This window comes from Anopheles coustani, chromosome X, assembly GCF_943734705.1.
Source record: "Anopheles coustani chromosome X, idAnoCousDA_361_x.2, whole genome shotgun sequence".
Classification (NCBI taxonomy): Eukaryota; Metazoa; Arthropoda; class Insecta; order Diptera; family Culicidae; genus Anopheles; species Anopheles coustani.
The window spans coordinates 12,333,278-12,360,685 of NC_071290.1; the positions used below are offsets into that span (position 1 = coordinate 12,333,278).

Consider the following 27,408-nt stretch of genomic DNA (forward strand, 5'->3'; position numbering starts at 1 on the left):
TAGGAAAATTGTCACTATACATAATAATACCTTCTTGCCACGTAAAAAATATTGCTGATTCGCTACATAAACCCTGGCCAGCCCTCCCTGGTCGTATAATAAAGTTAAGCCACGATGCGCCCAATCCCCTTTCCTCGAACGACCCACATTCGTTCGCCCTCGGCGCGTGGACGAGTTCTATCTTGCTTAAGATTATTTTTGTTTGCTTACTGCTTCCACTCGAAAACATTACCCATTGGTTTGCTTGTTTTACTTCGATACGTTTAGCTTACAACCCTTACTCGTTCAATTATTTGTGCTACCTATAAGGCCGAGTCATCTAAGCGATTGGATTGTTTATCTTTCTTACATCTGTTTTGAATTGCTCCAAATGCGCCAGATAATAACGCAGATACGAAATTTTGACGAAAATAGAGGGCATAACTATGTAACAAATTTGGAATAAATTGTGATTCTCGAATGAACAATCGACAAGCCGGGAAATAAAACATGGATTGCATAATCACCAAGCCTAAGCTCATTGAGATAATAGCAAATCGAAATAAGGATGAAGATAATGGCATTACCAAGCACAATAAATATAACAAAACCCGTACTACCATTACTTGTTGTATCAATTTCATCGAAGTTCATCAAAACGAACCTTTAAGTCGTGTGAAATTTTTTGAAGTTGGAAGTAATGCAAAGCGCAATAGGTTGTTCAAATAAAAAGCGGTGCGATCTTATTAAAAGATGAGTGCTTCCGCGAATGAACAATTGTTTCAGATAAAATTTAAATTATTTCGTATCAGTAGCCTCTTCTTCGCATTAAAGGATCTGATACTAAGTACAAGATAAGTATTATAAACAATTACGTTAAAGTCATTGTTTGTGCCGTGTGTATGAGGGCGTACGTGTGGATGCGAACGAGTAGGGAGGATTGCTCACGATCATATAGAAAGAAAAAAATAAGATTACCAGTACCTAGCTAGTATCGCTGAGAGATATAGTGCTGCGCCTCAACTCGGGGGCGCTGAGATTAAGGAGAGCTAGTCTAAATAAGTAAACTACAAATTAAATAAGTAACTGATAGGAACGGATTAATCTAACACCAGCTAAAGGACAGTGTACACGACAAAAGGGGGGGAACAAAAAACATCTAAACAGATTGGACTGCTCTTAGTGTAACAACTATTGTTTCATTTTGGGTTTTGTTGTTTTTCTTCTCTGTCTTACAGCATCGTCGCTATCTCAAAAAACGTCCACAGTCCGGTTTTTGTCGCTCACTTTTTCGCTCGTAACGTTTCGTTTCGCTCGCTCCGACGCTCCGTGTGCTTTTCCAATTTATTTATAACATTCTTGAATTAGTTGAGTCCACCATGAAAGTTTTAAAATTTGTTCGCATTTAATAACAATGATGCTTATTCCACACATGCTAACGTTAGATTTTAATTTGTCAAGCCATGCTCGTGGAGACTGTTCTGATGGCTATTATAAAACGGAAACGCACCGGGGCCAGGCGCGGACGGAAACAGTACTCGTACTCTCTTCCTTTTTAATGACGTTATGCTATCTGTATCCTATATATGGTCGTTTGCTTGTTCATTGAATTGAAAGGGTTAAACCCTCCTAAGTGCAATAGCAATAGAAGTAGTAGTCGTAGACGTGTATACTCGTATGCGTTACCTCACATGCTATCTCGTTTGTTTTTTTCTTGATTCCACTTATTTTCCTACAATTTTTGTCAGACTTTTCAGATAATGTTTCGCTTTGTTACTCATATTGTGTGTGTTTTTGTTTTAGGAGCGTTTTTGTGTGTACAATGTTCTGTGCAGTATTTTGGCTACTCTCTTCTACACTTGAAGCGCCACATCGAGGCCACCTCGTCTTGGCATCCTCAATAGGACTAATTTTTCTTTTATAAACCACTTAAACTCAAGTCATGTGCTTCGCTAAGTGTAGCGCATTTCAAACAAAATTTCGAGAGAAGCATTACTTTGTTTTGGGCTTCGCAAGCACACGGGGAAGGAAGTGGCAGGAGAAATAGTTGATACAGTCAAAAGTCATCCTTCTGAACCACCACTTCACTCCCACTGATTCTAATCTGCTTGCGTTGGGAAGGGCTTTATCACACTACTGAATAAATAACGGTCAACGTTTCGTTGTGTCAAGGATTGAGCACAACGGGGGGCATTAGTTGCGCTCGTATTTTTGGCTGGCCATGTATATGCTCAATCATGCGCTTGTTCAGGAACCGTTTGCTTGCTCTCTTCGTTTGGGTGAATGCTGTCAAGTTGGCTGTCGCCGCCTTCTTGAACCCTCGACGCGATCAACTGTCGCCTAACCTTTTCTGCTCACTTTTCACATTAAACCTAGATAACGGAGGTGAAGGTTGTTGGGAGGGGGGAGGGTTGATGAATGTGCATCCCGCCACGGCGGTTCGGTGTGCCCGTGTTGTGCTGTCGTTACCGCTGGGCGAGCGTGGGCAGAGAATTCCTTTGCCGGAAGCGGGCAGCGCGCTCGGACACGGCATCCGACGGTCCGGACCAGCGCCGGCAACGGCGCCGTCGCGCGAGTCCTTCTCCCCCCCGGTGGTGCAGCTGGCATCGCTGCGGGTCACAGTCGTTCGTGATCGTGCCCGTATCGCTAGCGGCGCTGTTGTTGCTGCTGCTGGTGCTGCTGCTGCTACTGTTGCTTCTTGGATTTGCTGAAGCGCTTGCCGAACGAGAACAGCTTTCGGGTTCGCTGCTTCTTAACGTCCTCGTCGAAGAGGGACGAGTCCGTCGAGCCGGCGTCATCGGGATGCTGCTGATATTGTTGCTGCTGCTGTTGCTGCTGCTGCTGTTGCTGCACTCCACCGTAACCGCCGGCAACGACTGGGTCTCCGAAGGCCAGCGCCGAAAGCTGCTGCTGCTGGTGGCTCCCAGCGTAGCCAATGCCGTGCCCTGCCCCCCGCCGAGCGGCCACAGCCTCCTTCGGCTGCTGCTGCTGCTGCTGGACAGCTTGAGCGTCGAGGAGCTGCTGCTGCTGCTGTAGCTGCGGTAGATGTTGTTGCTGCTGCTGCTGCTGCTGCTGGTGGTGGGCCAGGGCGACGAACGCTGCTGGCGGCGAGACAGCTGAAGCTGACGCTGGAACAGGTATCGTTGGGGGTTCCAGGGCGACCAGGTCCGCGCTATCAGATCGGGCCATTTGTAGGAGGCTAAAAGAAGTAAGAAACGCTTAGTGTCTGATGCTAAGGTTTGAAGTGAAAATAACAACACACACACACACACACATTCACACTCACGCACGCGCACATACAAACACCACTCATAGCTGGAAAGGAGCGCCAAATAACAATAGTGCCGGGAAAACCGATTTAACTATCATTATACGGGTAAACAGTTGAGCAACACTACCATCGCATCTGTGTGTTGCAACGTAAAAGTTGAAAACAATTGAATAAAAAAAAACTTAAAAATCAACAACAAAAAGGGAGAAAAAATAACAACTAGGAGAAGAAACGATCTCCATGTGAAATTTAACTTAACTTCAACGAATAACAAAAAAATGAATAACAACAACTGACAACACAACATCAATTAACAATAAACCGTGGGAAATATAGAGAGTTGTTGCGTATACAACTTCTTCATATTAAACCTTCTTTTGTTTCTCACGACATTACACATTGTTGAAACTAACATCGCCTTGCTTCGAATTGGGCGAAGACTCAACAAATCTGCAATCCGTAAGTGGTCAGTTTTCTTGCGTTGTGGCTTTAAATGCACAAGTGAAACAAAAAACCCGAAACATTTCTACGGACGGTAGAATGTCCGTTTTTCTGCTTTCAAAACACTCACTCTAGGAACGCAAAAACCAGCGATAAACTCAACGTGTTTAAGCGAAGAAGCAGCCCCTCGACACAAAAGGATACGAAAAGCCTTGCACAAGCTGCCCCAAAACAGTCAAATACTCGTACTTTTAGAACACTCTGTGAGTAGAACTGTGTACTAGTAATGGGGAGGGTAAGCGTGTTCTAGGACTAAACTGTGTTTCTAGTTGCAAATAAAGTTGTGGTTCATACAAGTGTCGAAAAGTGTAGCACCCACTATTCGCGGAGCATTAAGCTGGACAAAGCTGTGTTGTAAAACCTCAAAACTTGTTTCGTAAGCAAGAGGGGGAATTTCCAAAGAACTTTTGGAACTTAACAAGCGCAATGCCCGTGTAACTAAGCGATATGCAAAGGTGGTTTGAGGAGGGGCTTAAATTAAACTTGAGCACGGCAAACCAAAAGGGAAGAAAAGGTTCAGAAAAACGTGAAACAATTACAACACTTTACTTGCACGAGACTCACGGGCGGGGGAGGGTTATGGCATAACTCGTGTCCGCGAAGCCACCGAGAGCATGCCTGGGACTCGGAACATTTGGGAGGTGGGTAGTTTACGGTGACCGTTCCCTGTTGGACACACTCGCGTTCCCTATCTCTCATACTTTTTATTCCCTTTCATAAATAAGAACAACTAACTAACTGCAAAGTCGCGAATGCGAATCGAAAAGGTTTCCTTAAGATTGACCTCTCTTCATGTTTCATGTTTGTTCGCTTGTGTGTACCACCCCGTTTTATTTACTTCTCTTACTTTCCATTGTTCTTTTTCAAATGTTTTATTATTTTCTACAGCGAGAGGCGGAACACGAGTCGCGTCAGAAGACCCAGCACGCGTCCGATGTATCCGTGCGTTCACCATCCTTCCATCCCCGTCCTAGAGCATGCCAAATAAGGGCTCGTTTATATCGCTTTTGCTACTATTGTTACTGCTGCTCTTATCGTGAAGCTTTTGCTGTCTGAAACGAATACGGGAACATCAAAATGTGAAAAACGGAACAGCCTGAGTAGGTTTCGCTTATTAGTTGACATAAAAGATTACGCTAAACTCAGAGCTGGATATAACATAAACATGCATAACATCGTATGTCATTGTTGAGAGATCTATTTAGACATATTGAATTGTAATGAGTTTAAATGTTGCCTAACATGTTGACCGACAGCCTCATTCTCATTCCAGTAATCGAAACCCCATGATTTACAGAGTTAAAAAAGCATATTATAATGTTTTAAATAAACGTAACATCACAACCCGGTTGTAATAAAGACAAAGAGGTTTGATCTCCGTTTTCACATCCTTAAGTGTAGGAGGAAACGATTTGTTGAACATGAAAATGTTTGTGAAACATCCATGACTGTTTACAAAATAGCAACAAACAGGTTGTCCCACGTATTAGATGAGTTTTTAAACTAACTGGCCACAGTCGAGCCGGGAAGGGAACGGCAACGAACTGGAAGGTGCATTGTGCAGCAGATGATTACAGTTGCTAACCAACCGCAGTGACAAAATGCAGAACGTACTAACGCCTCAACTGACGACATCGACCTGGTCTCGAAAGAGGAAGGCATTCGCTTCCCTATTTTCTGGCGGAACTTACCTCTGCGAGGACAGCGTTTTCCGGGGCGGCGGCATCGGCGCCTTACCGACCATACTCGGTACCGTCTGGGGCAGCTTGGCCGGAGCCTTCTTTACCCGGGGCGGCACGATCCGGTCGGTCAGTGCTAGCGACGACGACGACGACACCTGGCACTCGTCGGTGTACAGACTTTGCGAGCTGGCGCACACAAACAAACACACGTACACACAATTCAAGCATAAAGAGACGAGCAGGTGCAAGAAGAGCAAACCGTCCACAGTGCAGGCCAAACCCGGTGCAGAGTTGCAAAACGCGTACGATAACGGTTCGAGCGAGTGGCGAGTCAAGTGAGGCGGGTTCGTGGTCCACACGTGCGAAGGCGTGGTGGCATGTGCGTCGAGGTGATGGTGAAGGTGGTGGTAGTAGTGGTGTTGATGGAATGATTCCATTCGCGAACAAACCGGACCGGAAATAAGAGTAAATAAATAAAAAAACAAGGAGTAAATAAGAAAGTACACAAAATAAGGATACCAACCAATATTAAATCTTAAACAGATCAGTTCAACAGGTGTGTGTAGGGTTATATATAAACGGAAGAACGGAGAGAGGACATTTGATTGCATGTCACAGTGAAGGGTGGGGGACGTGAAAGTACGAGGGGAGTGTGTGGCTGGTGACGGAACTTGCGCTGACGATCACCCGGAACCTACCTGTCACCGACGCAGGAATCGCGCCCGGACGGCATCGGGCTGTACGGTGTCGGCGTCGTGCCACCGTACAGGGACGACGAGGACGACGGCAGACCGGTGTAGGCCGCCGGTAGCGAGAAGTTCGCCAGGTGGCTCAGGTTGCTGCTGCTGCTGTTGTTGGTGTGCGCCGGCATGGAGCCGTAGCCGAGCGAGGTCGGAGTGGTGGCGGCGGCGGCGGCCGTCGTCGGCGTGCCGGTGAACGCGGCGGCCGTACTCGACGTGATGATGCCGGTGTTGAGCGTGTTGAGGGCGCTCATCTGCAGGTTCGAGGTGGACGGGCAGCCGCCGAGGAAGAACGTCACCGTGTCGCGCTCACGGTCGCCGCCTTCGTCGCTGGCGGAAGAATCGTCACGCGTTCCCCGGCTGTTCGCCTCGAAGTAACCTGCGCAAGTGTGTATGGTACAAAACGTATGGGGAATTCGGTTCCGGACAAATGGAAAAATTGAATGGGATCGAGGACGTGATGGAAGAGAGAAACGGAAATGGTTGAAACGAAAACGAAAAATGAAACATTAGGAAAACGAAAAACGATTAGAAGTGAATTGGAACAAATCGCACACAGACACATATACAAACACATACGCAAGAAAATCATTACGTTTGAACTGAAATACGGAACGGAAAAGGAGAGGTCGTCACAATAACCGAGGATCGAGCTCGAGAGTCTAGTTTTCTGCCGGCAAAAGTTAGTCCCTAATCATTGTTGTTAGCTTGTCAAACCAGTGCCTGAATCATTCACCTGAAATATCACCTACACTGTCATCTTTCACGTAGTACATATTTTAATTTTGACGAATAGAATTGAAAACTCAAACCAACATACTGAAATTTGGCGTACATACGCTAGTATTATTCTAAAATTCTTGGGAAAAAGTTCGCAAACAGCGTCTTTCGGTAAATCTATCTTTGAGCTGTAGGATTGAGCTTGCAATTTTAACTTCTCAATTTTTAAACTCATTCATACAGTGTAAACACTTCACAAATTGTTCGGACAAGCAAGTGTTGTACTTTGCGCATTACGTAGGATGTTAATAAGCGATCCGTTTTGCTACTCCAAGTTTCTCTTGTTAAAGTCCATCACATGCATCTATTTACTAGCAGTTCGAGTGAAAGCATGCGTCTAAATGATTCTGGCATAGAACGTTGTTCTTTTCGTGTCTTTTGGCCGGCTTGTCACTAAGCTTCTCAATATCGTTGGTTTGTTTTGGAACCGTATTGGATACATCGATAGAATAGAATAGATGAGCATCTGGTGCGTGTTTTTTTTAAAGCAAAGCACATTATTCGACACCTAGAAACTAATCATACGCTCGTTTTTGTTCAGTATCCCTTTTTTCCGATTCGACTTCAGAAATTGATGTATTACAGTACAAATTAAACACGAATGACCAGTTTGGTCATATTTTTCGTCGTCATAATATTCTCCGGGCTTAGGGTAATATATTCCTATCGCGTGTCAACCGGGCAAAGTCGCGCCTCTAATAAGCACCATCGAACGCAATGTTTGTACCAGTATTAGCAAATTGTAAATTGAATGGGGTTTTACGCGAGGCAACGGTACGTTTAGAATACTTAGACACTTTAGTACACTTATGGCGGAGCACGGAGGAGCGATGCGAGGGTTTCTGCGGGATGTGTGTTGTCTAGACCGACGCAAGCTTAGTATATACAGCTTCGTGTGTGCGTGAATGTACGTGTGTCTGTGTGTATGTGTGTATATGCATCTAAATGTTACACTTTGAGCTATGCTATGGCTTACGCTTAGGTTACATTTCACAGTGTAAACAAGACAGAGACACGTAGCAGAGGTTCCAGTTGAACATTCAACTACCAGTTGGCCCCTTTCACGAGACGTGAGGTTCGCCTTGGCGTCTCTCGTCCCCTTTTAGGTATGATTAATATGAGTACAAGCAACACATCGTTAGGAAAGCAAAGTTAAAGCGGTAATGGTTCGTGTTCCGGTGGCTTTTAGTAGCGTTCCCCAAGCGTGTGTTGTTACAGCGAGGCAAAAATAGAACACTCTATACTCTCTCTAGCGATTCAAGCGCAGCAAATCAAGCGGCATCCCAAGCAAAGGGCAACTATAAACATATTACCATACGATAACAAACAAAAAACGATAGAAGAAGAAGAATTATACATATCACAAAAAAAAACAAATGCAAGCACAGCAGAAATCGTTAGTATACCGGAGTTCCCTGTTGGAAGGGAACACATACACCACCCGCACACAAGTACATCACAGATAAAAACGCAAGCGTAAGCAGAACAGAACGGAAAGGAGGAGTGTGGGTGTGCGGAACGGAGGCTCTACTGGTAAGAAATAGGATGTTGATCAATAATAGGGAAAAGAGGGAAGGATAACGTACTAGTAGATCTACGAACAAAATCTTACCTCTCAGCCCTCCATCATTGAGCGAGCAAACAAACGCACAACGGAACGCAAACACAATCATCGGGACAATTGCCGGCGCTTGTGTTTGCGCTCGTCCTGCCACGATGCTTGTACACACTTCTGCCGGTGTCAGAGACATGAGTGTACGACGCTCATATCATGTAATCTGCGTCCGATCGCGGACAACACCAACAACAGGAAGAAGGTTAGAGTAGAGGTTGATTATTTTTTAAAAGTGGTGTGTTTTTCTTACTGACAGGGAAACAGCTCATTACGCTAAGGAGCAGAGTGGACGTATCGAGGAGAGGACATTACAGCAAATGAAATACAAACGAAACGAAACAAGAAGAAACTAGCAGGGATGGACAGGGTTCGGTTGACAACCGATGGGGACGAAGGAAAGAAATCTCGATGATCGTGTTGTCCGAGCATACATTTTGCTGCATAAGTCTACTTAATTTTCGTTTGATTTTTAGTTGGCCCTTGCGATAACGAAAAGTACGAGGAGCAAACATCACAGGAAAACTATCGCTCGACACCCACACACAAGAAGAAGACGAAGAAAACTAAAATGAAGAGGAGCACGGGATTTGGTTTTTACTGGAAGCCTGAGGGGGGGAAAGCCGACGACTAAATTGTTCCATAATGAAGTAGTCGTAAGTCAAGAAGGATTCAGACGTTCTTGTCAAAACGGTAAGATAAATAATGAAACAAACGATTCCGCTCGATTCGAGTGCTTTTGCTTCTTTTTTCCTCTTTTTATTGCATCCTTTACGGTAGCATTCCTCCTTCAGACTCTCATTGACGACAGAAACAGAGTGTTGCATTTTGTTACGTTGCGGAAGAAACAAAAAAAACAGTGAAAACGAGTAACAGAAAGTAACTTAGCGTAAACATAACCCAAAACGTAGCACAACGCGGCTACACATACACACCCACAAACTGGCACACACGCGTATACTAGGCCAGTGTTTATATGTTCCTTTATCCCGACTCGCGTACGACTCAAGTCTATTGTTTTCCTTCGCAAACTATTAGTTGACGAGTCTCTAGTATATCTGCTCTAGCCAGAAAAGAAAGCAAATGGGAACAGGAATTCAGGAAGGGAAGCATGGGAAGGATCTGGGGAGAATCACATAAAAATCAAAACCCAAATGGATATGTACGCAATAGTTCCTATGAGCCACCGCTGAAGATAAGAGGTAAGAGTGCTTTGTAAGTATCGTCTCTGAAATCCAAGAAAAAGCCAATCGCATTCGAAACAGAAAATAAACACGAAGCACGCTGTCTTTTCCCTCCGATTAGATGCGAAAACATTGGTCACAGTTTTAATTTAACAAACAAAAAACACGAAAACGAGTTATCGTATATGTTTATGTATAAATATAAATTAAACGTTACAGCAATAAATAGGAAAAAATAGGTATTACTTTAAATATAACTGTGCGCTATCAACGCATCGCTTTTCTTATGAAAGTATTTCGCTAACAAAATTGTAAACTAAATATCATATTCGTTTCCCACAGACACGTCACGATCTTCAATGTAAATCGTTCTCCCGATGATACCAACATACAGCCGTAAACAGCCAGTACATAGGGAAGTAATTAAGTTTGAAAGAAAATAACGCTTGTTGGACTTAAGACAGAAATAGGAAAAAATAGGTATTATTTTAAATGTAACTGTGCGCTATCAACGGACCGCTTTTCTAATGAGCACATTTTGCTAACAAAAAATGTAAATCAAATATCAAATTCGTTTCCCACAGACACGTTACGATCTTAAATGTTCCGAGGAAACCAACAAACAGTCGTAAACAGCATATACGGAAGTAAGTTTGAAAGAAAATAACGCATATCGGACGTAAGAGAGGAAGTCAATCAAAAAACAAACCATATAAGAGCATATCACAAGAGAGAAAATAAAGCCTTATCCAATAGAAACGGAAACCGTTTGCCTTTGAACGATACAATGACCGGTTTAGGAAAATAGTAAGCGTTTTTAAATCTTCAGAATAATTGCCTTCCGCCTCAGGTCTTATCGAGGAGCGTTAACGTAGGTAAACTTAAGGAAGTACATTCTCTTGCTTGTTTAGTATCATGCCTCGAATAGTACGAACCGCGGACGACTGAAGAAAGGTCCATTGAATATTTTCAAAACATTTAATCATCTTCGTTGTATGCTTGGTTAAGACACATGTTGTTAGCAGAATAAAGTGAAACGAAAAATCAAATTCAAAAAGGTAAACCATTTGGAATACGCATGGAGTAAGCTTGGAAAGCCAGAGGGAAAACAAGAGAAAACCTGAAGAGACGCATAAGGCACAAACAAGTCAATTATATCGCATCATCCATCCCAATGATGTTGTGCGCAAATTATTTTTTTCTTTTTAAATTGTTCATATTTGTGTTTGTGGGTGTGTCTGTGTGAACGAGTTGCGCGGGAGCAGCAGCATCGCCGTGACGCTTGCAACCGATCGGTCGAATTAAACATATACATAACAACACATAACATAACTTACATAGCCGCAAATCGTAACTAATGTATAACTTAAGCCTTATACAGTAACATAAGCTGCTAAACATAGGCACGTTCTAATGCTAGCCTAGCTGTTTTCGAACATCATTGTTGCAGGGGTTACTTTTCATTTTGTATGTGTCCTTCTGCTCTATGATCAGTTGCTTCGCAGTTTGTTCTTGTTTGTAATGTAATGCGATTAGACAACAACATATACATTTCACCGTCACGATCGCTCTCGTACCGTCATATTCTCGTATGCCATTCTCTTGTTACGCTCAAGGTGCGTGCAATTAACTATAAAGTCAAAATTGTTGATAAACGTTTGATGAAACAATTCATTCTCTCCCTCACTGGTGGGAGAATTATTAAGAGCGAAATGGTAAGCAAAACGCGTAGAGATGGAAACATGTTTAGAAGGTATACGGTGTGGCAGAGAGGGAGATGAAGGGGGGGGGGGAGCTAGGGAACTGAACAGAAAATAGAACGAAAAATTACAAAAACAAACAAAAAAAACTACCGAAGAAGAAACAGAAACAAAAATAGCCAAAAGGGTAGTAATAGAGTAGTATAAAACAGACGTAGCAGCAGTAGTTGCAGTAGTAATCATAGCGGTAGTAGTAGTAGAAGGTAGGTTCGAAGACTTCTGAACAGTTACAATCCGGCAGAACAAAACTCATAATTCATTGATGTATAAATATATAAAGTAAAGAATAAACTAACAACAACGAAACACACGATGGACGCGTTGCATTCGGACACCGATCAAACGAACGAAAGCTTGGACGTCATGCCGCGCACATCCCCTTCTTCGCATCCTACCACGGCCAACGTACACACACAAACATACACACAAGCGGCCGCAGTTTCCGGGGCAGGTGGCGCGCGCGCGTTGATGAAACTGGCCGGGTCGTTAGCCGCGGAGTGGGGAAGGTGGGGGGGTGGTTGGTTTTGGGAGGAGTTTTGATTCGTTTGCGGGACGTCCTTTTTCTTTTTTGTTTTGGCTCCATTGGCTCCCGCCCACGAGGCACGTATTACTCCGACGAGAACATAGAGAAATTGTCAAAGCTGAACGGCTTACCTTGCACAGAATCATCGTCCAGATCGTCCTGGCTGCTCGACAGTCGGGCTGCTAGTTTGGCCGTCAGATCGACGCACGGTGTGCGGTTCGGTGTCGGCGGGTTTGGCGGGGAATTAGTGTTTGGTTTTTTTCCGGTTGGTTCGGTGATTGCGGGCGGATGGTTTTAGTTGGTGGGAATGGCGGTGCGGGGAAATATGAAACGAAACGTAGAGAGAGAGAGAACGAAGGGGAAGAGCATTAGAACAAGCTGAAGTACGAGTCCTTGCGCCGCACCGGCAGTGGCACGAAAGATGCGAGCGACTGGACGGTCCAGTCTCCCTCCCAGCGGTCACCGTCCGCATCTGGGGACGGGGGCGGTGTGGAACGCTTACATCTATAGGTCTTGCCGGCCACGCCGTTCCGGTTGTACAGCAGGTTCTCCAGGTGCGCGATGCCGCTGTTGTTGACGATGCTGAAGCCGAGCATCGTTTCGATCTGCTTCCAGCGGTGCATCCGCTCTTGCAGGTCGTTCGTGACGTCATTAAGTGCGTTCCGCGCCTCGACGATGCTCCGGTCCACGTCGTCGATGCTTTTGCCGTGCGTGGAAACGAACGCGCCGACCAGGCTGGAGCGCTTCTTGCGTAGCTTTTCGCATGCTTCCCGCGCCTGCTCGAGCTGCTTCTCCGCCATGATGCGCTTGCGGATGTGGTGCTTGTTCTCGAGCTCGTACGTCAGCTGCAGCCAGCTCTGAAGGCCCTGCGGTGGTGTCCAACAGTGGTCGTGGATCTCTACCTCGGCCCGGTTCAACTCGGAGCGCAGCACCTCGATCTCCTGCTTCAGCTGCTGCAGCTCCAGGTCGGAGCTAGAGGAGGTGAGCGTGGGCGCCTCGCGCAACCGCCGCTCGAGGTCCATCTTCTCCTTTCCAACGTTCTCTTGCTCGATCCGCGCCTGTTCGAGCTCCTGCAAAAGATTGCGCGGAAAGTGGGGTTACTAAAACTTAGTAACAAAATCAAATGAACTAATAGATCACTTTGAGATTTTGAGAATTTTTTCTTGAAGTTATAGATAAATATTTATACCTCAACTCTATATTAGATATGTAGATAATTCAATCTGCTATACGCAACAATTTTGCTTTCTCGTCTCACAAGCAAGGAGCAAATGACATTCAGTTTAAAATAGCACTCGCATCTGTACCATTATAAATAAAATATTGTACGGCATCAAGGGAGAGATTGGCCGTAAAATAGTACCAGCATCTATCAATGCAATTCGTACACTAAAACTTAAGAGAAAGCTCTATTAAGTAACAGTTTACGAGACTTTAACAAAACATAATATACAATATATATCCTCTAATCAGCACGGTTTAATTTCTAAGAGCTCTGATTCGATTAATATCTTTACGTTTGTGTTCAAGTATCTCAAAATTATGGACAAAAGGTATTAAATAAATACACTTTACATTGCCTTTAAGCCAGTATTTGACTGTATCAACCTTGAAATTCTTCTAGCCAAACTAAACTTGCCCTGCGTGCATGTTAATCTTCAGGTTACCGATTCACTAGCTTATATTTGCAAAACGTTCAACATTTTCTAACAGTTTTCTTATCGCCATGTTTCATCAGCTGTCTTCCAATCGATATGGCTATCTTTCAAATATAAAGCATGTTAGCTATTGTAAGGATTTTTGTGGTAATTCATAACATTGCTAAGGCCCCCACGTGCGTCAAGCGCCTTACACTCGTATAACATCGGTAGCTCCCGAGAGATTGTATCTTAAAGCCACGTGCACTCCACGAAAGTGATTAACAAAAATGTTACGGGTTTGTATTCGCTTAGTACACGTTCTATGTGACTTCACAGCGAGAATTTCTATAGGTTTCACTTGCTTTCGCCGGACAGCTTACATACATACCTTTTGCATTTCTTTCAGTGCCACTTCCGCCTTCAGCAGACCCTCCACGTCTTTTGCCATGCGGCGAATGTGTATTTTGGCGCTCTTGTTCTGGTGATAGGCATACCAGCTGCCTATGATGGCCGTTAGCAGCAGCGTTACGAGGAGCAAATCCTTCCACCTGGTTCCAGTTTCTACGATGGTAATGAAACGTTGCAAGTTACACAGGAAAACAAAGCCTACCAGAGCAGGTACCGAGGTACATACCTCGCGGCGGACCGAACAGCACCGCGTCCATCGCTTTCAGGGCGATCTTCTGCTTGTGGATGGGATCCTTGATGCCCAGCACGTTGCTCACGTAGTGCATGTTGTTGACCGCGAGCCTCGGCAGCACCTTACCGGTCACCTTGTGCAGCCGGAACAGATGCACGTACTGCGGCAGCTGGACGCTCTGCGCCAGCCACTCGGTCGTTTGGTCCACCGTCCAGTTGTGCACCTCCGAGCGCAGCCAGGCTTCCCACAGCTCCTTCACCGAGATGTGCATGTCGTCGTTGAAGTGGAACGCTTTGTGCCGCTTCTCATACCCGGAGTCGTATTTGAGTTCCTCACGCAAAAACTGGCAGGGGAAAAAATGGCGGTGGTCAGGGGTGAGCAATCACAATTCCGCACGGTCGGATTGCCAGAAGCGCAATCTGGAGTCACTGATTTCTCAACCTTCATCGCAAAACAAACAATTAAAAAGCATCGAACCGTAACAACACACCGTCCCTGGATGATTGCGGTTATCCTGTACCGTTTCGTGTTTGCTTACTGAACGCAACCGTTCGTCCTGACCCCCGTTTTGCCTAGCACTCAACCGAGGGGAGCGGAGGGAGAGCCGGGGGGAAATCTACTTACGTCGTCCGATTCGGATAGATCAATGTCACCGTTATCGTCGTCATCGAGCTGCCGGTGCAGCGAACGGATCGCCTCCATGCCGAGCTGGTCGTGGTGCGCCAGGCAGTCGATGTCGTCTATCGAGCAGGATCCGGCGTCGCCGCCCACCATCGCGCCGCTCCCGTACGTCCCTGAAATCAGGAAAAGAAAATCTTAGGATTTAAGTCAGTCATTGCGTTCCACTTTGGAGGCGGTTCACGGCCGAAAAAAACGGGCACACAACGGACACACACACAGAACGGGTGTAACATAGGCGGCAGCAGCGGGCAATAGGATGGGCCCCCTCCCCGCACTTGTCCCACGGGCAGTTCCGTGCTGTGGGCCGTTCGGATTGATTACATCTTCCAGGGTTCGCGAAATAGACGGAATGTTTCTTGCAAAACAAAAAACAAATTGAACACACGGGGATCAACGAACGCACGGTTGTCCGCTGCTTTGGTATCAGGGTTGGAGGATGGAATAAAGCGGTCAGTCCCACAGCGAAAATATAGTAATGGACGAACGCACTCACAAAAGCATTATCAAAACAAAAGTTGTCCAAATTGACAGTAAAAATAAATTATTTCAAATGGATGACAGTTGTGGAGAAGAGTTAAATAGGTTATGAGCCTTTGTTTTTAAGAAGTAACAGAACGAAGCATTAATAGAATCGTGAAAAATTAACGATTCATTTATCACAATCGTCCAATAGTCATTAGGAAAAACATAAAGTCGCTATGAAATCGAATCGACGAGAAACGAAGAAACATTGAATTTCGATTTCAAGCTGAGTCGTGAGGATCTTCTGGAAAATACTTAACATGACTTATATTTTTTGGATCGCACTGTTTTTTCCATTCCTTGGTTACAACAAGCTCATTCAAACGAACAACGTAGCAGCCCGCCCACTGCTACGCTTTGATGATGGCCAGGTTTTTTTTGCAACGTGATGCGCGAACAACTGTTAAGCCATGTATGGTCGCCCCGTTGCCACGGGCTGTCGAATTGCACGGAATTTTGTGTGTGTGTGTGTGGTTTTTGGTGCTATATGATGACGGTATATGTGGACAAAGTCGCAGTTGGTTTCACGCCGTAGTTCCAGCGATCCTGGAATGTTTATGGAATCTGGAATGCCGGTGGGCGCACCTGTGGAAAAGGGGTAAAAAAGGGGACAGGGAGGATGAGGATGGAAAATGGGGAAGCTGGATGCTTCAGGCAGATCCTTTTCTGCGTCCATTTGTTCGATCGATCAACGAAATAACTTGCATTTTTCAAGGCTGCTCGTGCAGTCGGTTTCCATGTTTAGGTGGTCCCCACATTGCCACCCTCCCCACCCAATAGAGTACACTCCGGGGAGGCCAGATTGGTGATAACTGCATCGCCGTTTGTAATTATTTTAAATTACTTTTTAACCTCCTCGGTAGGGAGGCCACAACACGTGCCTTGGCAGTTAGCTGCTTCAAAGTTATACGCTTTGCAAGAGAATTCCACACCCCAGCACCGGTAAACGCCTTTGCGTACGTCCTTGCCAACTCCATACTAGGTCATCGGCGCGTTCCTAGCGGCTTTGGAGAAAGAGCTCGAATTGCACTCGGTCGATTCAGTTTTTGGCCGATTCGGTCGTTCCGTTTATCGGGCGATGGCCTTCATAATACTGCTGGCTGGGTTACCGGTTTGTGGAGGGCGTAGGCAGTCTCATGCCGTCAGCTATCACCATACGGTTTCCAACACCTCCCGGCGTATAACGGGCGGAGCCCTAGCAGCGGTCGACTTGGTTGTTATCCGTCAGCTTTGGCATACTTTCTGGAAGGTCAATTCAACATTGTCGCAGGAGGCTCGTGTAAGGAATATCTAACACTCCTCAAATCCAATCCCAACAACATTCGGAGGAATTTCAAAAGTAGTTCCCAAACCTTCAACTTTCAATGTGTACTCAGTATGTTTTTAATTAGTTTTATGTAAACATCTGGTTTACATGAAGATGGAAGATTATTTGTGATGGAAGGATGATGGAAAAGATAAAAGATGTCCTAGAGTAACGATTCAACAGATATCAAGTAAAAGAATTACTAGTCACCACAGAGACCCCCAACCCCAATCAGCCATCCGAATCTCAATCAGGGATTTAAATCTCAAATAGGGACTGACATTAAGAGTAAATTAACAATGGAGGAATGATGTTTTTACATCTGGTTAGAAATGCACTTCCTGTTTAGGATTCGATTCGTGTTCCAATCTCTGTGGCAACTAGTAACTCTTTTAATCACTCTTGCGAGTCGAATCCCTGCTTGGGAGTGAATCTCTACTTGGGACTGAAATTCCTCCTTGGAATAGTACACTAATTCGCTCTTCTGAGATGCGAATCCCTGTTAAGAATTCAATTCTCTGTGGCGACTAATAAATTCATTTTTTTCGTTTTAAAACACAAAAGAGTCGCTAAAAGATTCGTGATGACTGTTTAGTATGTTTCAAATTTCTAAATACAGTTGTTATGCTCAGCACCAAACCATATTGATAGAAAAATAACGATGAGGATGTTTGTCCAGATTCTCGTCCTGCCCCGATGATTTTGATTGATTGATTTTACAAATTATAGACGCAAAAGGTCCGATATAAACATTCGAGAGGTGGACTGGATGAGTTAAGGAGCTAAAAAGACTCGTGTTCACTATACTGCCACGACGTTAAGAAACAAAAATCAATATTACCTTCACTATATATCGCCGTACCTGCGAATGGAAAAGTATTCTTAAATAAACTCTTGCTTTAGGTTAGTCTTCTGGGAGCAGCTAAATCCTCCAGCACATCTGGCTGTATTTGCGTTGTGGGTTTTTTTTTTTGTATTTTCGGAAGTTGTTTAGTTTTTATTTCAAACATGTCTAATTAAACCGCGCCAAGTTGGCGGTGGCCATTCCATTCGGGAAACTAACCCAACAGTGTTAGCAACCTGCTTCTCGTGCACAGTTCGTGAGTAAACAAAGGTGCCACACAAAAGGTGTGTGTGCGCGCGCGGTATATGGTGCAAATATTAGCTTTGGCGGCAGGTATGTTGGCGGGAAATCTGATATCGGTGGATTGCACCAGTACCGCACTCCAAGTGTTCTGCTGGTAGAGCGGATGCTACTGTACCCTCCGTACTGTAAAATTGCCAAACAAAATCGTGGGGCTGCGCGAAATGTGTGTGCCAAAAACGCGAACCGGTTCCTCCCGGGTGGAAATGGGGGTACGGGTGTGGTGTTGGTTTGCTTTGATCCAATGGCACGAAGAGCAAAACAAAAGCATCTGGAAAAACAGTCCAACGTTTCGGTGCCAAATTCTACAGGCGGCGGTGATTTTGTTGGCCAGCAAATATACAAAAGGTACGTCAAGCGTGATAAGGCAAGAACTGCAGTACTAACAAAACATCTTTGAACTCCCGAAACTTTCCCCGCAATGACGCAACGGTGCAAGCTATTTTTCCGACGAAAAAGGGTTACTGTTGCATCAGGTGTTTTAGATGGTGCCATGTGCTGCATGCTCGCGTCGGAAATATTTTCACAACACAATTTTCTGGCCAGCCTCAAGCCAACGGGAATGAAGCGACTCCTCCGAGAAATCGATATATTGGATTTTGAAAACTAGAAATAATGAAAAATTATGTCCGACAGCAAGCAGCTTTATTCGCTTGCCGCAGACGGAAACCACGACGCTGGCGCGTGGACACGACCGGACCACATTAGCGCAAATTGGACCGACCGGCGGGCCACAAATCGCTACGCCAAACGATTTCCCATGATAGCAAAAGCAATTTCAGGTGATCGTAACTACAAGTGGACGAGCGGGGAAGGAACTCAAACGCACACACACAAACACAAGAGCAAGCACCCCAATCGGGCTACACAGGCAGACATGCTAATTGTGATGATGTTAGAGTAAAAGGACTTCCCCCTGGGAGGGGAACCACGGCCCTGTCTGATAGTCTAGAAAGCAATGACATTCGAATGAACACTTTAATGGATGACTATGGAAGGTTTCACCATGATCAAAAAAGATTCGAGTGTCTCGGTATCGACATAAGCAGCATGAGAACGGGACACGCACCCTCCTCCTCACTGCCTCAGACAACTTGTTTGCAAATTGATAATGTTTAAAACATTAGCAGCACCATCGGTTTGCGCTGCACAGGAAACTTCCGGTGTATCAACACATCAGTGTTACGAAAACGACGACGAGTGGGGGATTCCTTACTTATGAGAAAAGCAAGTCGTGGCGCGACACGTTCGCGCGACAAAGGCCTCGTTTATTGTGTGCTGCCGGATAGTTTTACCTGAGGGGGAAAAAAAGGTCGGTATGCCACGCGGAACCAGTCGGGACGGCGGTGGCCTCCAGGCCCTGTCTGACACATGGTGCCTTTTTTCTGCCTTCCCGTGGCTACATGTGTATGTATGTATTTTTAATCAGTCGTTAACTAACGTTGCAATCTTGCAATGTTGATTACATTTTGCCCTCCCTGCGCCCGTGCAAGCGTTTGTTTACTGTTTTTCGTTTTCCAAGATGCTCATTCTGTTAGAATAGTTGATTCTCGACTTGGGATGTTCTTTTCCTAAAAAGAAACTAGAAGGAATCGATTCTTTTAGCCGATCTAAACGATAGTCAAGCAGCTAGAAGAGCTTAACTGCTCGATGGACTTTTTTTAGCTACAGTTCTGACACTGACACGTTCTACATTGGAAATATTCGAATGAGTTTAATGAAAATTGCTATCTTCTGCCTACTCTCGAGAAGGGTCTTACTAGACATTTATGTGATCATTTTGAACCCGACATGTCGCGATCATCCCACCCGTTATTGTTCAACTAGAATATGGCGATGTATTTTACTGTACTACGTTTCGAGGGGACCAAACATGACCCTTTCAATTTTAATAAAAATATAACGAAATATGACAAATATTTCTCTTTATATACTCGTACAGGAGAACAAGGGTGCTCTAGTGGAATAATTTGCGAACCGAAAGAACCGAACCCCCTATTCACTCAACATTGCAGCTGCATTCCAATTGATTTGCGAATTACAAAACAAGCGGTTTGTTAATCTTTAAGCCCGGGTCAAGCTGCCGTCACAGCGACCCATAAACGGTGGCCTTCCGGAGAAGTGCGCCAAGCGATGTCTCACGGTGGATGAATATGCTACCGGGAAACTGGAGCGTCGGGAGGTAAGCAATGGATGGAATGGGATGTTGTAAAAATGAAGAGATGATGTAGTGAAAGCAACATGTAAAAATGTAACTCGAACGAAAAGAAAGAGAAAATTAATAACAAGAGGAACGGAACAAAAACAAAAGCCCAACGGCAACGGGTGGGCCAGCGATCGGGGGGGACCCCCGGGGGGATACATACCGAATTCGTGGTGTACCGCCTGCGACATCGCTTGGCTCAGGACGGCATACGAGTTGCGGGTTTCCAGTGGCCGCGGATTGCCAGACTGTGGCTGTTGCTGGAGCTGCTGCTGCTGCTGGTGTTGCTGCGACGCGGCCAGCGAGGCGATGGCCGGCTGTGCCTGCTGATTGGGGCCACTGCTGCCGGCCGCCAGTTGCTTCGCCTTGTGGCCAATCCCGCCGGGTGGTTGCTGCGTCGGATGGTGGTACGAGGGCATTGCGTCCGGTGGCTGCTGTTGATGGTTGTGTTGCTGCTGCTGCTGTTGCTGATGATGGTAGTGCATCGATGCCGGTTGATTGGCTTTCGGTTGATAGGCAGACGGTGACGGGTGCTGCTGCTGCTGGTTGCGCGTCACCGTGCCACCGCTTCCGTCCGCGTCGGCGAAATCACCCAGCGGCAAAAGCAGTAGCGAACAGCAGCAGGCGAGGGCATTAAAGTGGCTCGTTAGGTATCGCATCTCGAACTGCATAACAGCGAAGAGAACACAGAGCGGTCAGTTAAGCGGCGGTAAGCACCACCCTCGGATTCTGCGGATCGATTTCGGATCGGGCTCGAACCTGCCAGTCCAGTCGCTGGTGACTTTCCCCGTCACAGTGAAATGTACTAACTCCTGCTGTGCAACCGTGTGGTGCGCTCGTGTTTATCGTCTCAGTCGCAATTGATCTCCCGCTCGACCATTGCGTCGTCCACCGTATATGAGGGGGTGCTTCGTCCCGGTCACGGCCCAAAGTTCACGGCGCACAACACTTCGCGCTTGGCTTATCAAACGGACACGATCGCTGGGTTGCTGGACGCTGGGGAAAAGGGTTGGGAAACGATGAGACAAACACACACACCTCCGTCGATCGATAGAAAACACAAAAATCGGAAACACAAGTGCCCTCCAAGCGCCACCGACCCCCCGGGAAGCGGTCAACAAGAGATCACGGATCAGGCTTCCAGAACAAACTGACACACGGTTGACATTTGGGCAGGTGTTCTTCTCGGGCCGACGCGGCGGCTTTTACTGAATCGTGAATATCGTGACGGTTTTCGGTGCAGCGGATGATGGTAAGAAAAATCACCACATTCCCGCAACATTACCACCACCACCACCGGGCGACCCACCGAACCCCGGTGTACCCGGTGTACACCGGTGTACGGGGTGACGTTTTAGAGGGAAGGAAAGCAAAAAAAAACTGGTATGTCCAATCCGCGCACCACCAAATCGTCGTGTGTGGGAATGGCGGATGTGGGTATGCGTGTGTATTGGGCCGCCGTTACTCGCGATCACCCGTTGAAGGTCGGACATGTAATGTAGCGGCCGTTTAGCGAGGCGCGCGCGCGCACCTAAACAAACGCAGACCCTGTGCTTCCAGAGGAGGTAGATCACTACGATCCGCGAAGGGTACGGATCAGGGAAAAAAAGGAGGGTGAGAGAAAAAGAGAGAGAGTGAGGTGGGGTCACTGGATTCCGTACGTGAATTTTTGTTGAGGGTCCTCGTCGATATCAATTTTATGACGAATCGTACAACTTTCTTGCTCTTATCCGACCGATCATAGGACGGAAACTGGACCGCTTCTTGGTCGTGGTTCCTTCCTTTCCTTTCGCTCCGTGCGCTCCACTACAGTTTCTTTTCGATTTTGTTTTGAACGATTCCTTCCTGTCCGATCGTAATTTTCTTTGCTTCACTGAAAACTTTTGGGCCCAGCATTGGCCATCGGGGGGGCCTTCCCCGATCGGTCCATCACTTTCGCACCTTTTTGCGATTCCTGTACAATTATCTCGTTCGCTGACGAACACACACAAACCCACCCTACCTCACCCTCTGCCCCGTCGTAGAATCAAGTTTCGCGGCCGTGCAAAAGCAATGATATCACCCACCCCAGTGTGTCTTAGCGCACAACTGAATTACCAACTCACGATGGATACACACCACATAGGGCACACGTACGCAATAGCAACGACACACACACACACACAACAACAACAGAAAAAAAACAACAACGGATCCGGAATTTGGATGCGCGATACCGACGCGAATTGTTCACTCACGATACTTCAAAAAGCTGCACTTTTTTGCCCACCGATGGGAGAATGGGGGGTTTTTTGCCTTATTTTCTTTTCGTTTTTCCCCTTCTTTTGGCAGGATGCCTTGTAACGTTCGGTTTCCAACTGTCAAAGTGGCAGCCTCAGCAGCATCGGGTAGCACCGCCAACGATAACAACAACAGATGTGATTGGCACAAAACGCTGTTTACCAGCCGGGCGGGGGTGCGGGAGAAGATTGGGAAATGCCTACTGCAACTTCGGGGACAGTTACATTCGACATGGAAATGTTGTGGCACAGAAACGCCGGCACGGGAATAACATTATCCAGGAAACTGACAGCCGACCGATTCGATGAAAAAGCCAATAGAATCCGCGTCAGGGGTCGGGGATTGACAATTCAGAGCAGTCGGCGGCTCTAGGGTCGCACACTCGTCCCCGTCCTCGAGCACTTTAATCGCATCTCGGTAATGCGTTGTCGGCCCACCTAACACCTAACACCGATAGAAACGTACACGGGGAGGGGGTGAGGCTGACCGCAGACACTTCCACCCAAGGAATGGTTGGCCGAAATTCGATTCGAGGAACCTTGCTCAGACACCATCGAGCGCGCATAAATCCGTGACCACCACCACCCCCTGCGGTCTGGTGCGGCGGTGTTTGACAGACGACCCAATAGACTAATAGGCTACACCAAGTTGCCCGTACACCGTGTTATCCGACGATTTCTCGTCCTAAAGCGCTGCGGCAGTTCCGCTTCCGATCGGTTCGCTTAGAAGGTCGCGTTCTTGGGCCGATGCCTTTTAACCACCTTGCAACAACACCATGAATGGTACTACGCACCGACAAAAAAACACAACAACCTTCGCTGGCGCGCACACTATCGTTGTCACTGGATGGTTTGCCGTTGTCACCGCGTCGTATTTGGTCCATCAGGCAGGCAGAGCTGCGAACAATTGGCGACTTTCAAGAAATTTGTCCACTCGGAAGCGTACACGATAAAAATACACACAAAATAAACACCTTTGCGGAAGGGAAGACAACCAAACTCGCTGACGAGCGGTGGACAATGTACCTATGCTCAGATATTGCAGTCTAGCATAGCGCGTCAGAATGTAGCACCACACAGGCCAGAGGTATACATCGAGGAGAAGCATAGAGGGAGAGGGAGCAAGTGAGAGAGTGAAAGAGAGAGATAATTTGGTTGAGTAAGAGCACCGCGGTGCTTGCAAGTTCCTCGAAAAATCCCCCACAAGACGTCTTTGCCCGAACTATTCGATGCTCGCAATATATGTGTACTCACCGAAACACTGCCAACGATGCACATTTGAGGAACGCAACAACTAAAAGCTACATAGAAAATGCTAGAAAAATAATCCGAAATCAAAGAATGGATTCAAGGTTATGCAAGCTTCACACGCAGGGGCACAACGCGAAAACAAACCCCAACAGTCCGACAGTTAAACGATCAGTTGTTCGATCGGAAAAAAGCTTGTCGACAAGCTTGACCCTCGAGCATTAATCAAACGGTTTCGGGGAGGATGGAGAACTAATCAAAATTATTGTGATGTATTATAATAATTATGGTGCAGCATAAGAAAATTGTATGCATCCTTGTCGCACCATATCCTTTCCATCCGCGTTCCACAATTTCATTGATGCATTTTTACCCTTGGCGGTGTGAAACATTGGGCATTTTCTTAATATCTCCATGAGGCACCCTCTTGCTATTACCAACAATAACTACACCATTGCTTCAATCCAACCAGCATTCCATGCATAGAACGTGTATTTGTTCATGATTTTAAATTAAGCGTTACTAATAACCAGTTGGCCAGGGTCGGACCTTATCGACTTGCCCGGCGTGATTATTTTTCGTAGACCCATGACCTACACGACAACAACAGGACAACAACAAAAGTTGTGCCTCGGCCCAACGCTGTTGAGCCCATTCGCCTTGCATTCGTATGCATGAACTATTAAATATGATATTAAGCTTCACTTTTATTCCATTAGCTCACTATACTTTCTTTGAAACTAGAACACTATACACGGTTTGCCTTTTAACAGCAACTTTTTTCGCCCTATTTTTGCAGGACAGAACCTATCCTTGACTTAGTTAAGCGTGCTCACGACGGGATAAATTTCCGCAGTTAGACCAACCACCAGTGCCAACTTGGGCGAAACCATCGTCTTCGGTGGCATTTTGACTACATCATCGTCAGGCATAATCTGGAATAAATTAAAATAGTTTCAGTTGCCTGCTGCAATATTCATGTTCCATATGCTTACTTTATCAACTATGTGTTTGTATACCAGTCCATCAGATCCGACGTACAGTACTGAAAACCCATCGTACCAGCTGCAAGAAACGATATACAATATACAAATACAATGCATTACTGTACAATAAAATAAATCTCATTAAAGCGATTCAGTGTAAAATCGGCCCTACGTACGCTTCTTGCTCGTCGAATATCTCCTTCAGCTTCCATAATTTATACTTCCAAAACTGTAGCATCACTTTTAATGCGCTAATGCCACGGATGCGCCACCGTACTTTAACAGTGTTATCCTCGGAGTGCTTTGTGATCTTAATTATCTCGAAAGTAACGTAAGCAAATTTCAAGTGGCCGACCGTACGGAGCAAAGCAATTTGTTTAACATAATGGTAGAGCCCCCTGAAAGAAGGAAATTGTTATGTTGTGTTTGAAGCCTAGCAGACTGCTATGATACTTACTCCGTCTTCGTGCCTCGAATGTTATTTTCGAAAATTAAATTTGGATTGTAGATCGAATAATCCAGTGGTTGCACGAACAGTTTAGGTAGAGTCTGTGAAAGCACATTATAAACTCTATGCAGCTGCTCTTCCGATGGCTGATGGTCATTTTGTGTCCCCTGAAGAAGATGGATTTACAACATGCCTCAAATGTGTAATGCTTCAAAACACCGGTCATGACAGATTACGTTACCTTGGAGGATGGGTCGCTGTCTTGACTGTAGTACGTCAGTCCAGGCCTTTTGTCCGCAGTCGGCTTGCTCCGCGCATCGAACTGTGCGATCGTATGTTCCAAGGATGGAAATTTGTTTTCAGTAGCAAATGCATCGGTGACAAATGCATGGGCCGACAATGGTGGCGATAGTCTGTAAAAATCTTTCTATCCTCCAGTGGAGGTGAAATTCAGCAGAAAAGGGACAGTTATTATGCAATACGCGCCGGGTCGTACATACCGTCATTCACAACCTACATTTGAAGCAATATTGGCCGCGTACTCAAGGCAGGCGCGCTGTGGCTGCTCGCACCCATTCGTACTGGTGTAGGATCGTGGACCGAAAATCGCGACTAAAGATCGGCATTTCGGTGCTACGTGCTGGCGGAGGCAACTAGCCATTTTAGCGGTTGGTGCAGAGCACGACTTTTCTTTTGTAGCCTCAGGGCAACTTAGATTTCGCTCGTACGCAGCAAACACGCAAACACAAATCTCGGCATTCCCTTGGTTTAGCACAATGTTTTCCTAATCTCGCATTGTCAAAGCACACCGGAGAAAATCGGCAAAGCTCAGTCTGTCAAACTGGCAGTAATGACTTTGTTGTTTACACCACACGGCGGTTGTAGGTTTTATAACTTGTATTTCGTCTATTGTTTTAACGAATGTAGCCCACAAAAATTTAACTGCATAATTTATTAGACAGGAAGCTATGTTGGATTTAAATGCTTCATAATCCATCGAACTATGGGAAGCATATTCGTTTAATCAGCCATTGAACCATGCAATAAAGAGCTTAATTCATCCTGATGGTCTCGAATGTTTGATGGAGTATTTTATACACATTTAACAAATTCAAAATTTTGCCAAACGCAACTTTTAAAAATACTAAGAAAAATTTAAATAATAATAAAAAATACTGAAAATTTCAGTTCCCTGCCGAAAATGTCAAAACAATGTTCGACAGAAAATGTACCTCTCCCTTCCATGGACGTTGGTCCCAACCAAGATGAGTGTAACTCAGCGTCACCTTGGTTGTCAGTGTTTATAACCCTGTTTTAGCGTAGTTCAAGCATCAGTGTACTCGATTCCTGTGCCGTGATTAGTGAAAGTCGCTTTCGGAAACGAACACAGCACTTCCTAATGATAGTCGAACTCCTTGCGCTACTGGATCACTATCTTTGCTAGACTAGAAGTTATATTAATGGCTTTTCCATCGCCCACGAATCAAGGTAGGGGTAGCGGCGAGTTTATCAAAATATTTACCTTGCTTGAGCATCCACACCAAGCTATCAGCGTATCATGGCCCCGATTTTTGTTTGTAAAACCCTTTTTAATGTTAAAACTGTTTGTTACGAGTGTAGACGCCGATCTTTGTTCACTTCGGATACTATATTATTTACAGCAAAACGGAACCATGGCACGCTGGGTGCAGTGTGGCTTATTCTGTCCGCTCTGTAGTGCATTGATGTAAAGTCGTCGCACTTCGTTTTTCTCGCTGTCGTATTGTTTATTATGGATCTTCCTATGTGTGTTTTGAAATTTCATTGTTTATATTTGCCTGCCCAACTAGACGTGACGAAAAAGATATTGGAAGACATCCAGATAAAGAAACAGCTTCTGCAGAAGGGAGTGAATTCCAACTGGCCTGGTTTCGGAAACCTGTACACGCCGTCGTCGTTGTTCCAGCTGACACAGGTAATGATCGACAAAGATGTCCACTTATCGAACTAAATTGAAAACCAGGTTCTAAATCCTACATTTCTTTCCTTTGGTCTGTACGTCGCTCATCCGGTTCTTCATCATGTACAGTACACACCAAATACGGGACAACCGAACGAGAGCAACTTGAATATCGCCAAGGGCGTCTGGAGTCAGGCCATCAACCAATCGTTCGGCTTTTTCGTTCCGCAGGATTCGCTGTTCGGCAACAACATTTTGCCGGTGCTGCCACGGTACGATAATCCCGCTATCCACTACACTAGCACACCGAAGTTTTAATATTGGGATTTGGGATTCCAAC

At 45.7% G+C, this 27,408-nt stretch overlaps 3 protein-coding genes across 5 annotated transcripts; 1 reads left to right on the forward strand and 2 right to left on the reverse strand.

Annotated features, from left to right (window-relative positions):
- Positions 1-1,020: 1,020 nt before the first annotated feature.
- Positions 1,021-22,472, reverse strand: LOC131268886 (stromal interaction molecule homolog). 3 transcript variants are annotated; one of them, XM_058271178.1, is made up of 11 exons: positions 22,389-22,470; positions 20,928-21,164; positions 20,332-20,833; positions 14,937-15,106; positions 14,307-14,655; positions 14,061-14,233; positions 12,535-13,102; positions 12,164-12,214; positions 6,132-6,552; positions 5,443-5,619; positions 1,021-3,178 (listed from the first exon to the last, which is right to left on the reverse strand). In XM_058271178.1, exons 3-11 carry the CDS (start codon positions 20,825-20,827, stop codon positions 2,665-2,667), a joined length of 2,919 nt encoding a protein of 972 aa, XP_058127161.1. In that variant the 5' UTR covers positions 20,828-20,833; positions 20,928-21,164; positions 22,389-22,470; the 3' UTR covers positions 1,021-2,664. The 3 variants fall into 3 exon arrangements, with proteins under 3 accessions (XP_058127161.1, XP_058127160.1, XP_058127162.1); XM_058271177.1 differs by having other exon boundaries at positions 20,332-21,164; positions 22,406-22,472; XM_058271179.1 differs by lacking the exons at positions 1,021-3,178; positions 5,443-5,619; positions 6,132-6,552 and having other exon boundaries at positions 12,117-12,211; positions 20,332-21,164.
- A 1,692-nt stretch (positions 22,473-24,164) lies between these two features.
- LOC131269109 (uncharacterized protein C6orf136 homolog) lies at positions 24,165-25,912 on the reverse strand. Its single transcript, XM_058271428.1, has 6 exons — positions 25,647-25,912; positions 25,371-25,556; positions 25,139-25,296; positions 24,858-25,079; positions 24,691-24,760; positions 24,165-24,630 (listed from the first exon to the last, which is right to left on the reverse strand). The coding sequence occupies exons 1-6, from the start codon at positions 25,788-25,790 to the stop codon at positions 24,514-24,516; spliced, it is 897 nt and encodes a 298-aa protein (XP_058127411.1). The 5' UTR covers positions 25,791-25,912; the 3' UTR covers positions 24,165-24,513.
- A 557-nt stretch (positions 25,913-26,469) lies between these two features.
- On the forward strand, positions 26,470-27,386 carry LOC131268805 (SOSS complex subunit C homolog B). Its single transcript, XM_058271085.1, has 3 exons — positions 26,470-26,617; positions 26,959-27,083; positions 27,198-27,386. Exons 1-3 carry the CDS (start codon positions 26,590-26,592, stop codon positions 27,384-27,386), a joined length of 342 nt encoding a protein of 113 aa, XP_058127068.1. The 5' UTR covers positions 26,470-26,589.
- The last annotated feature ends 22 nt before the right edge of the window (positions 27,387-27,408 follow it).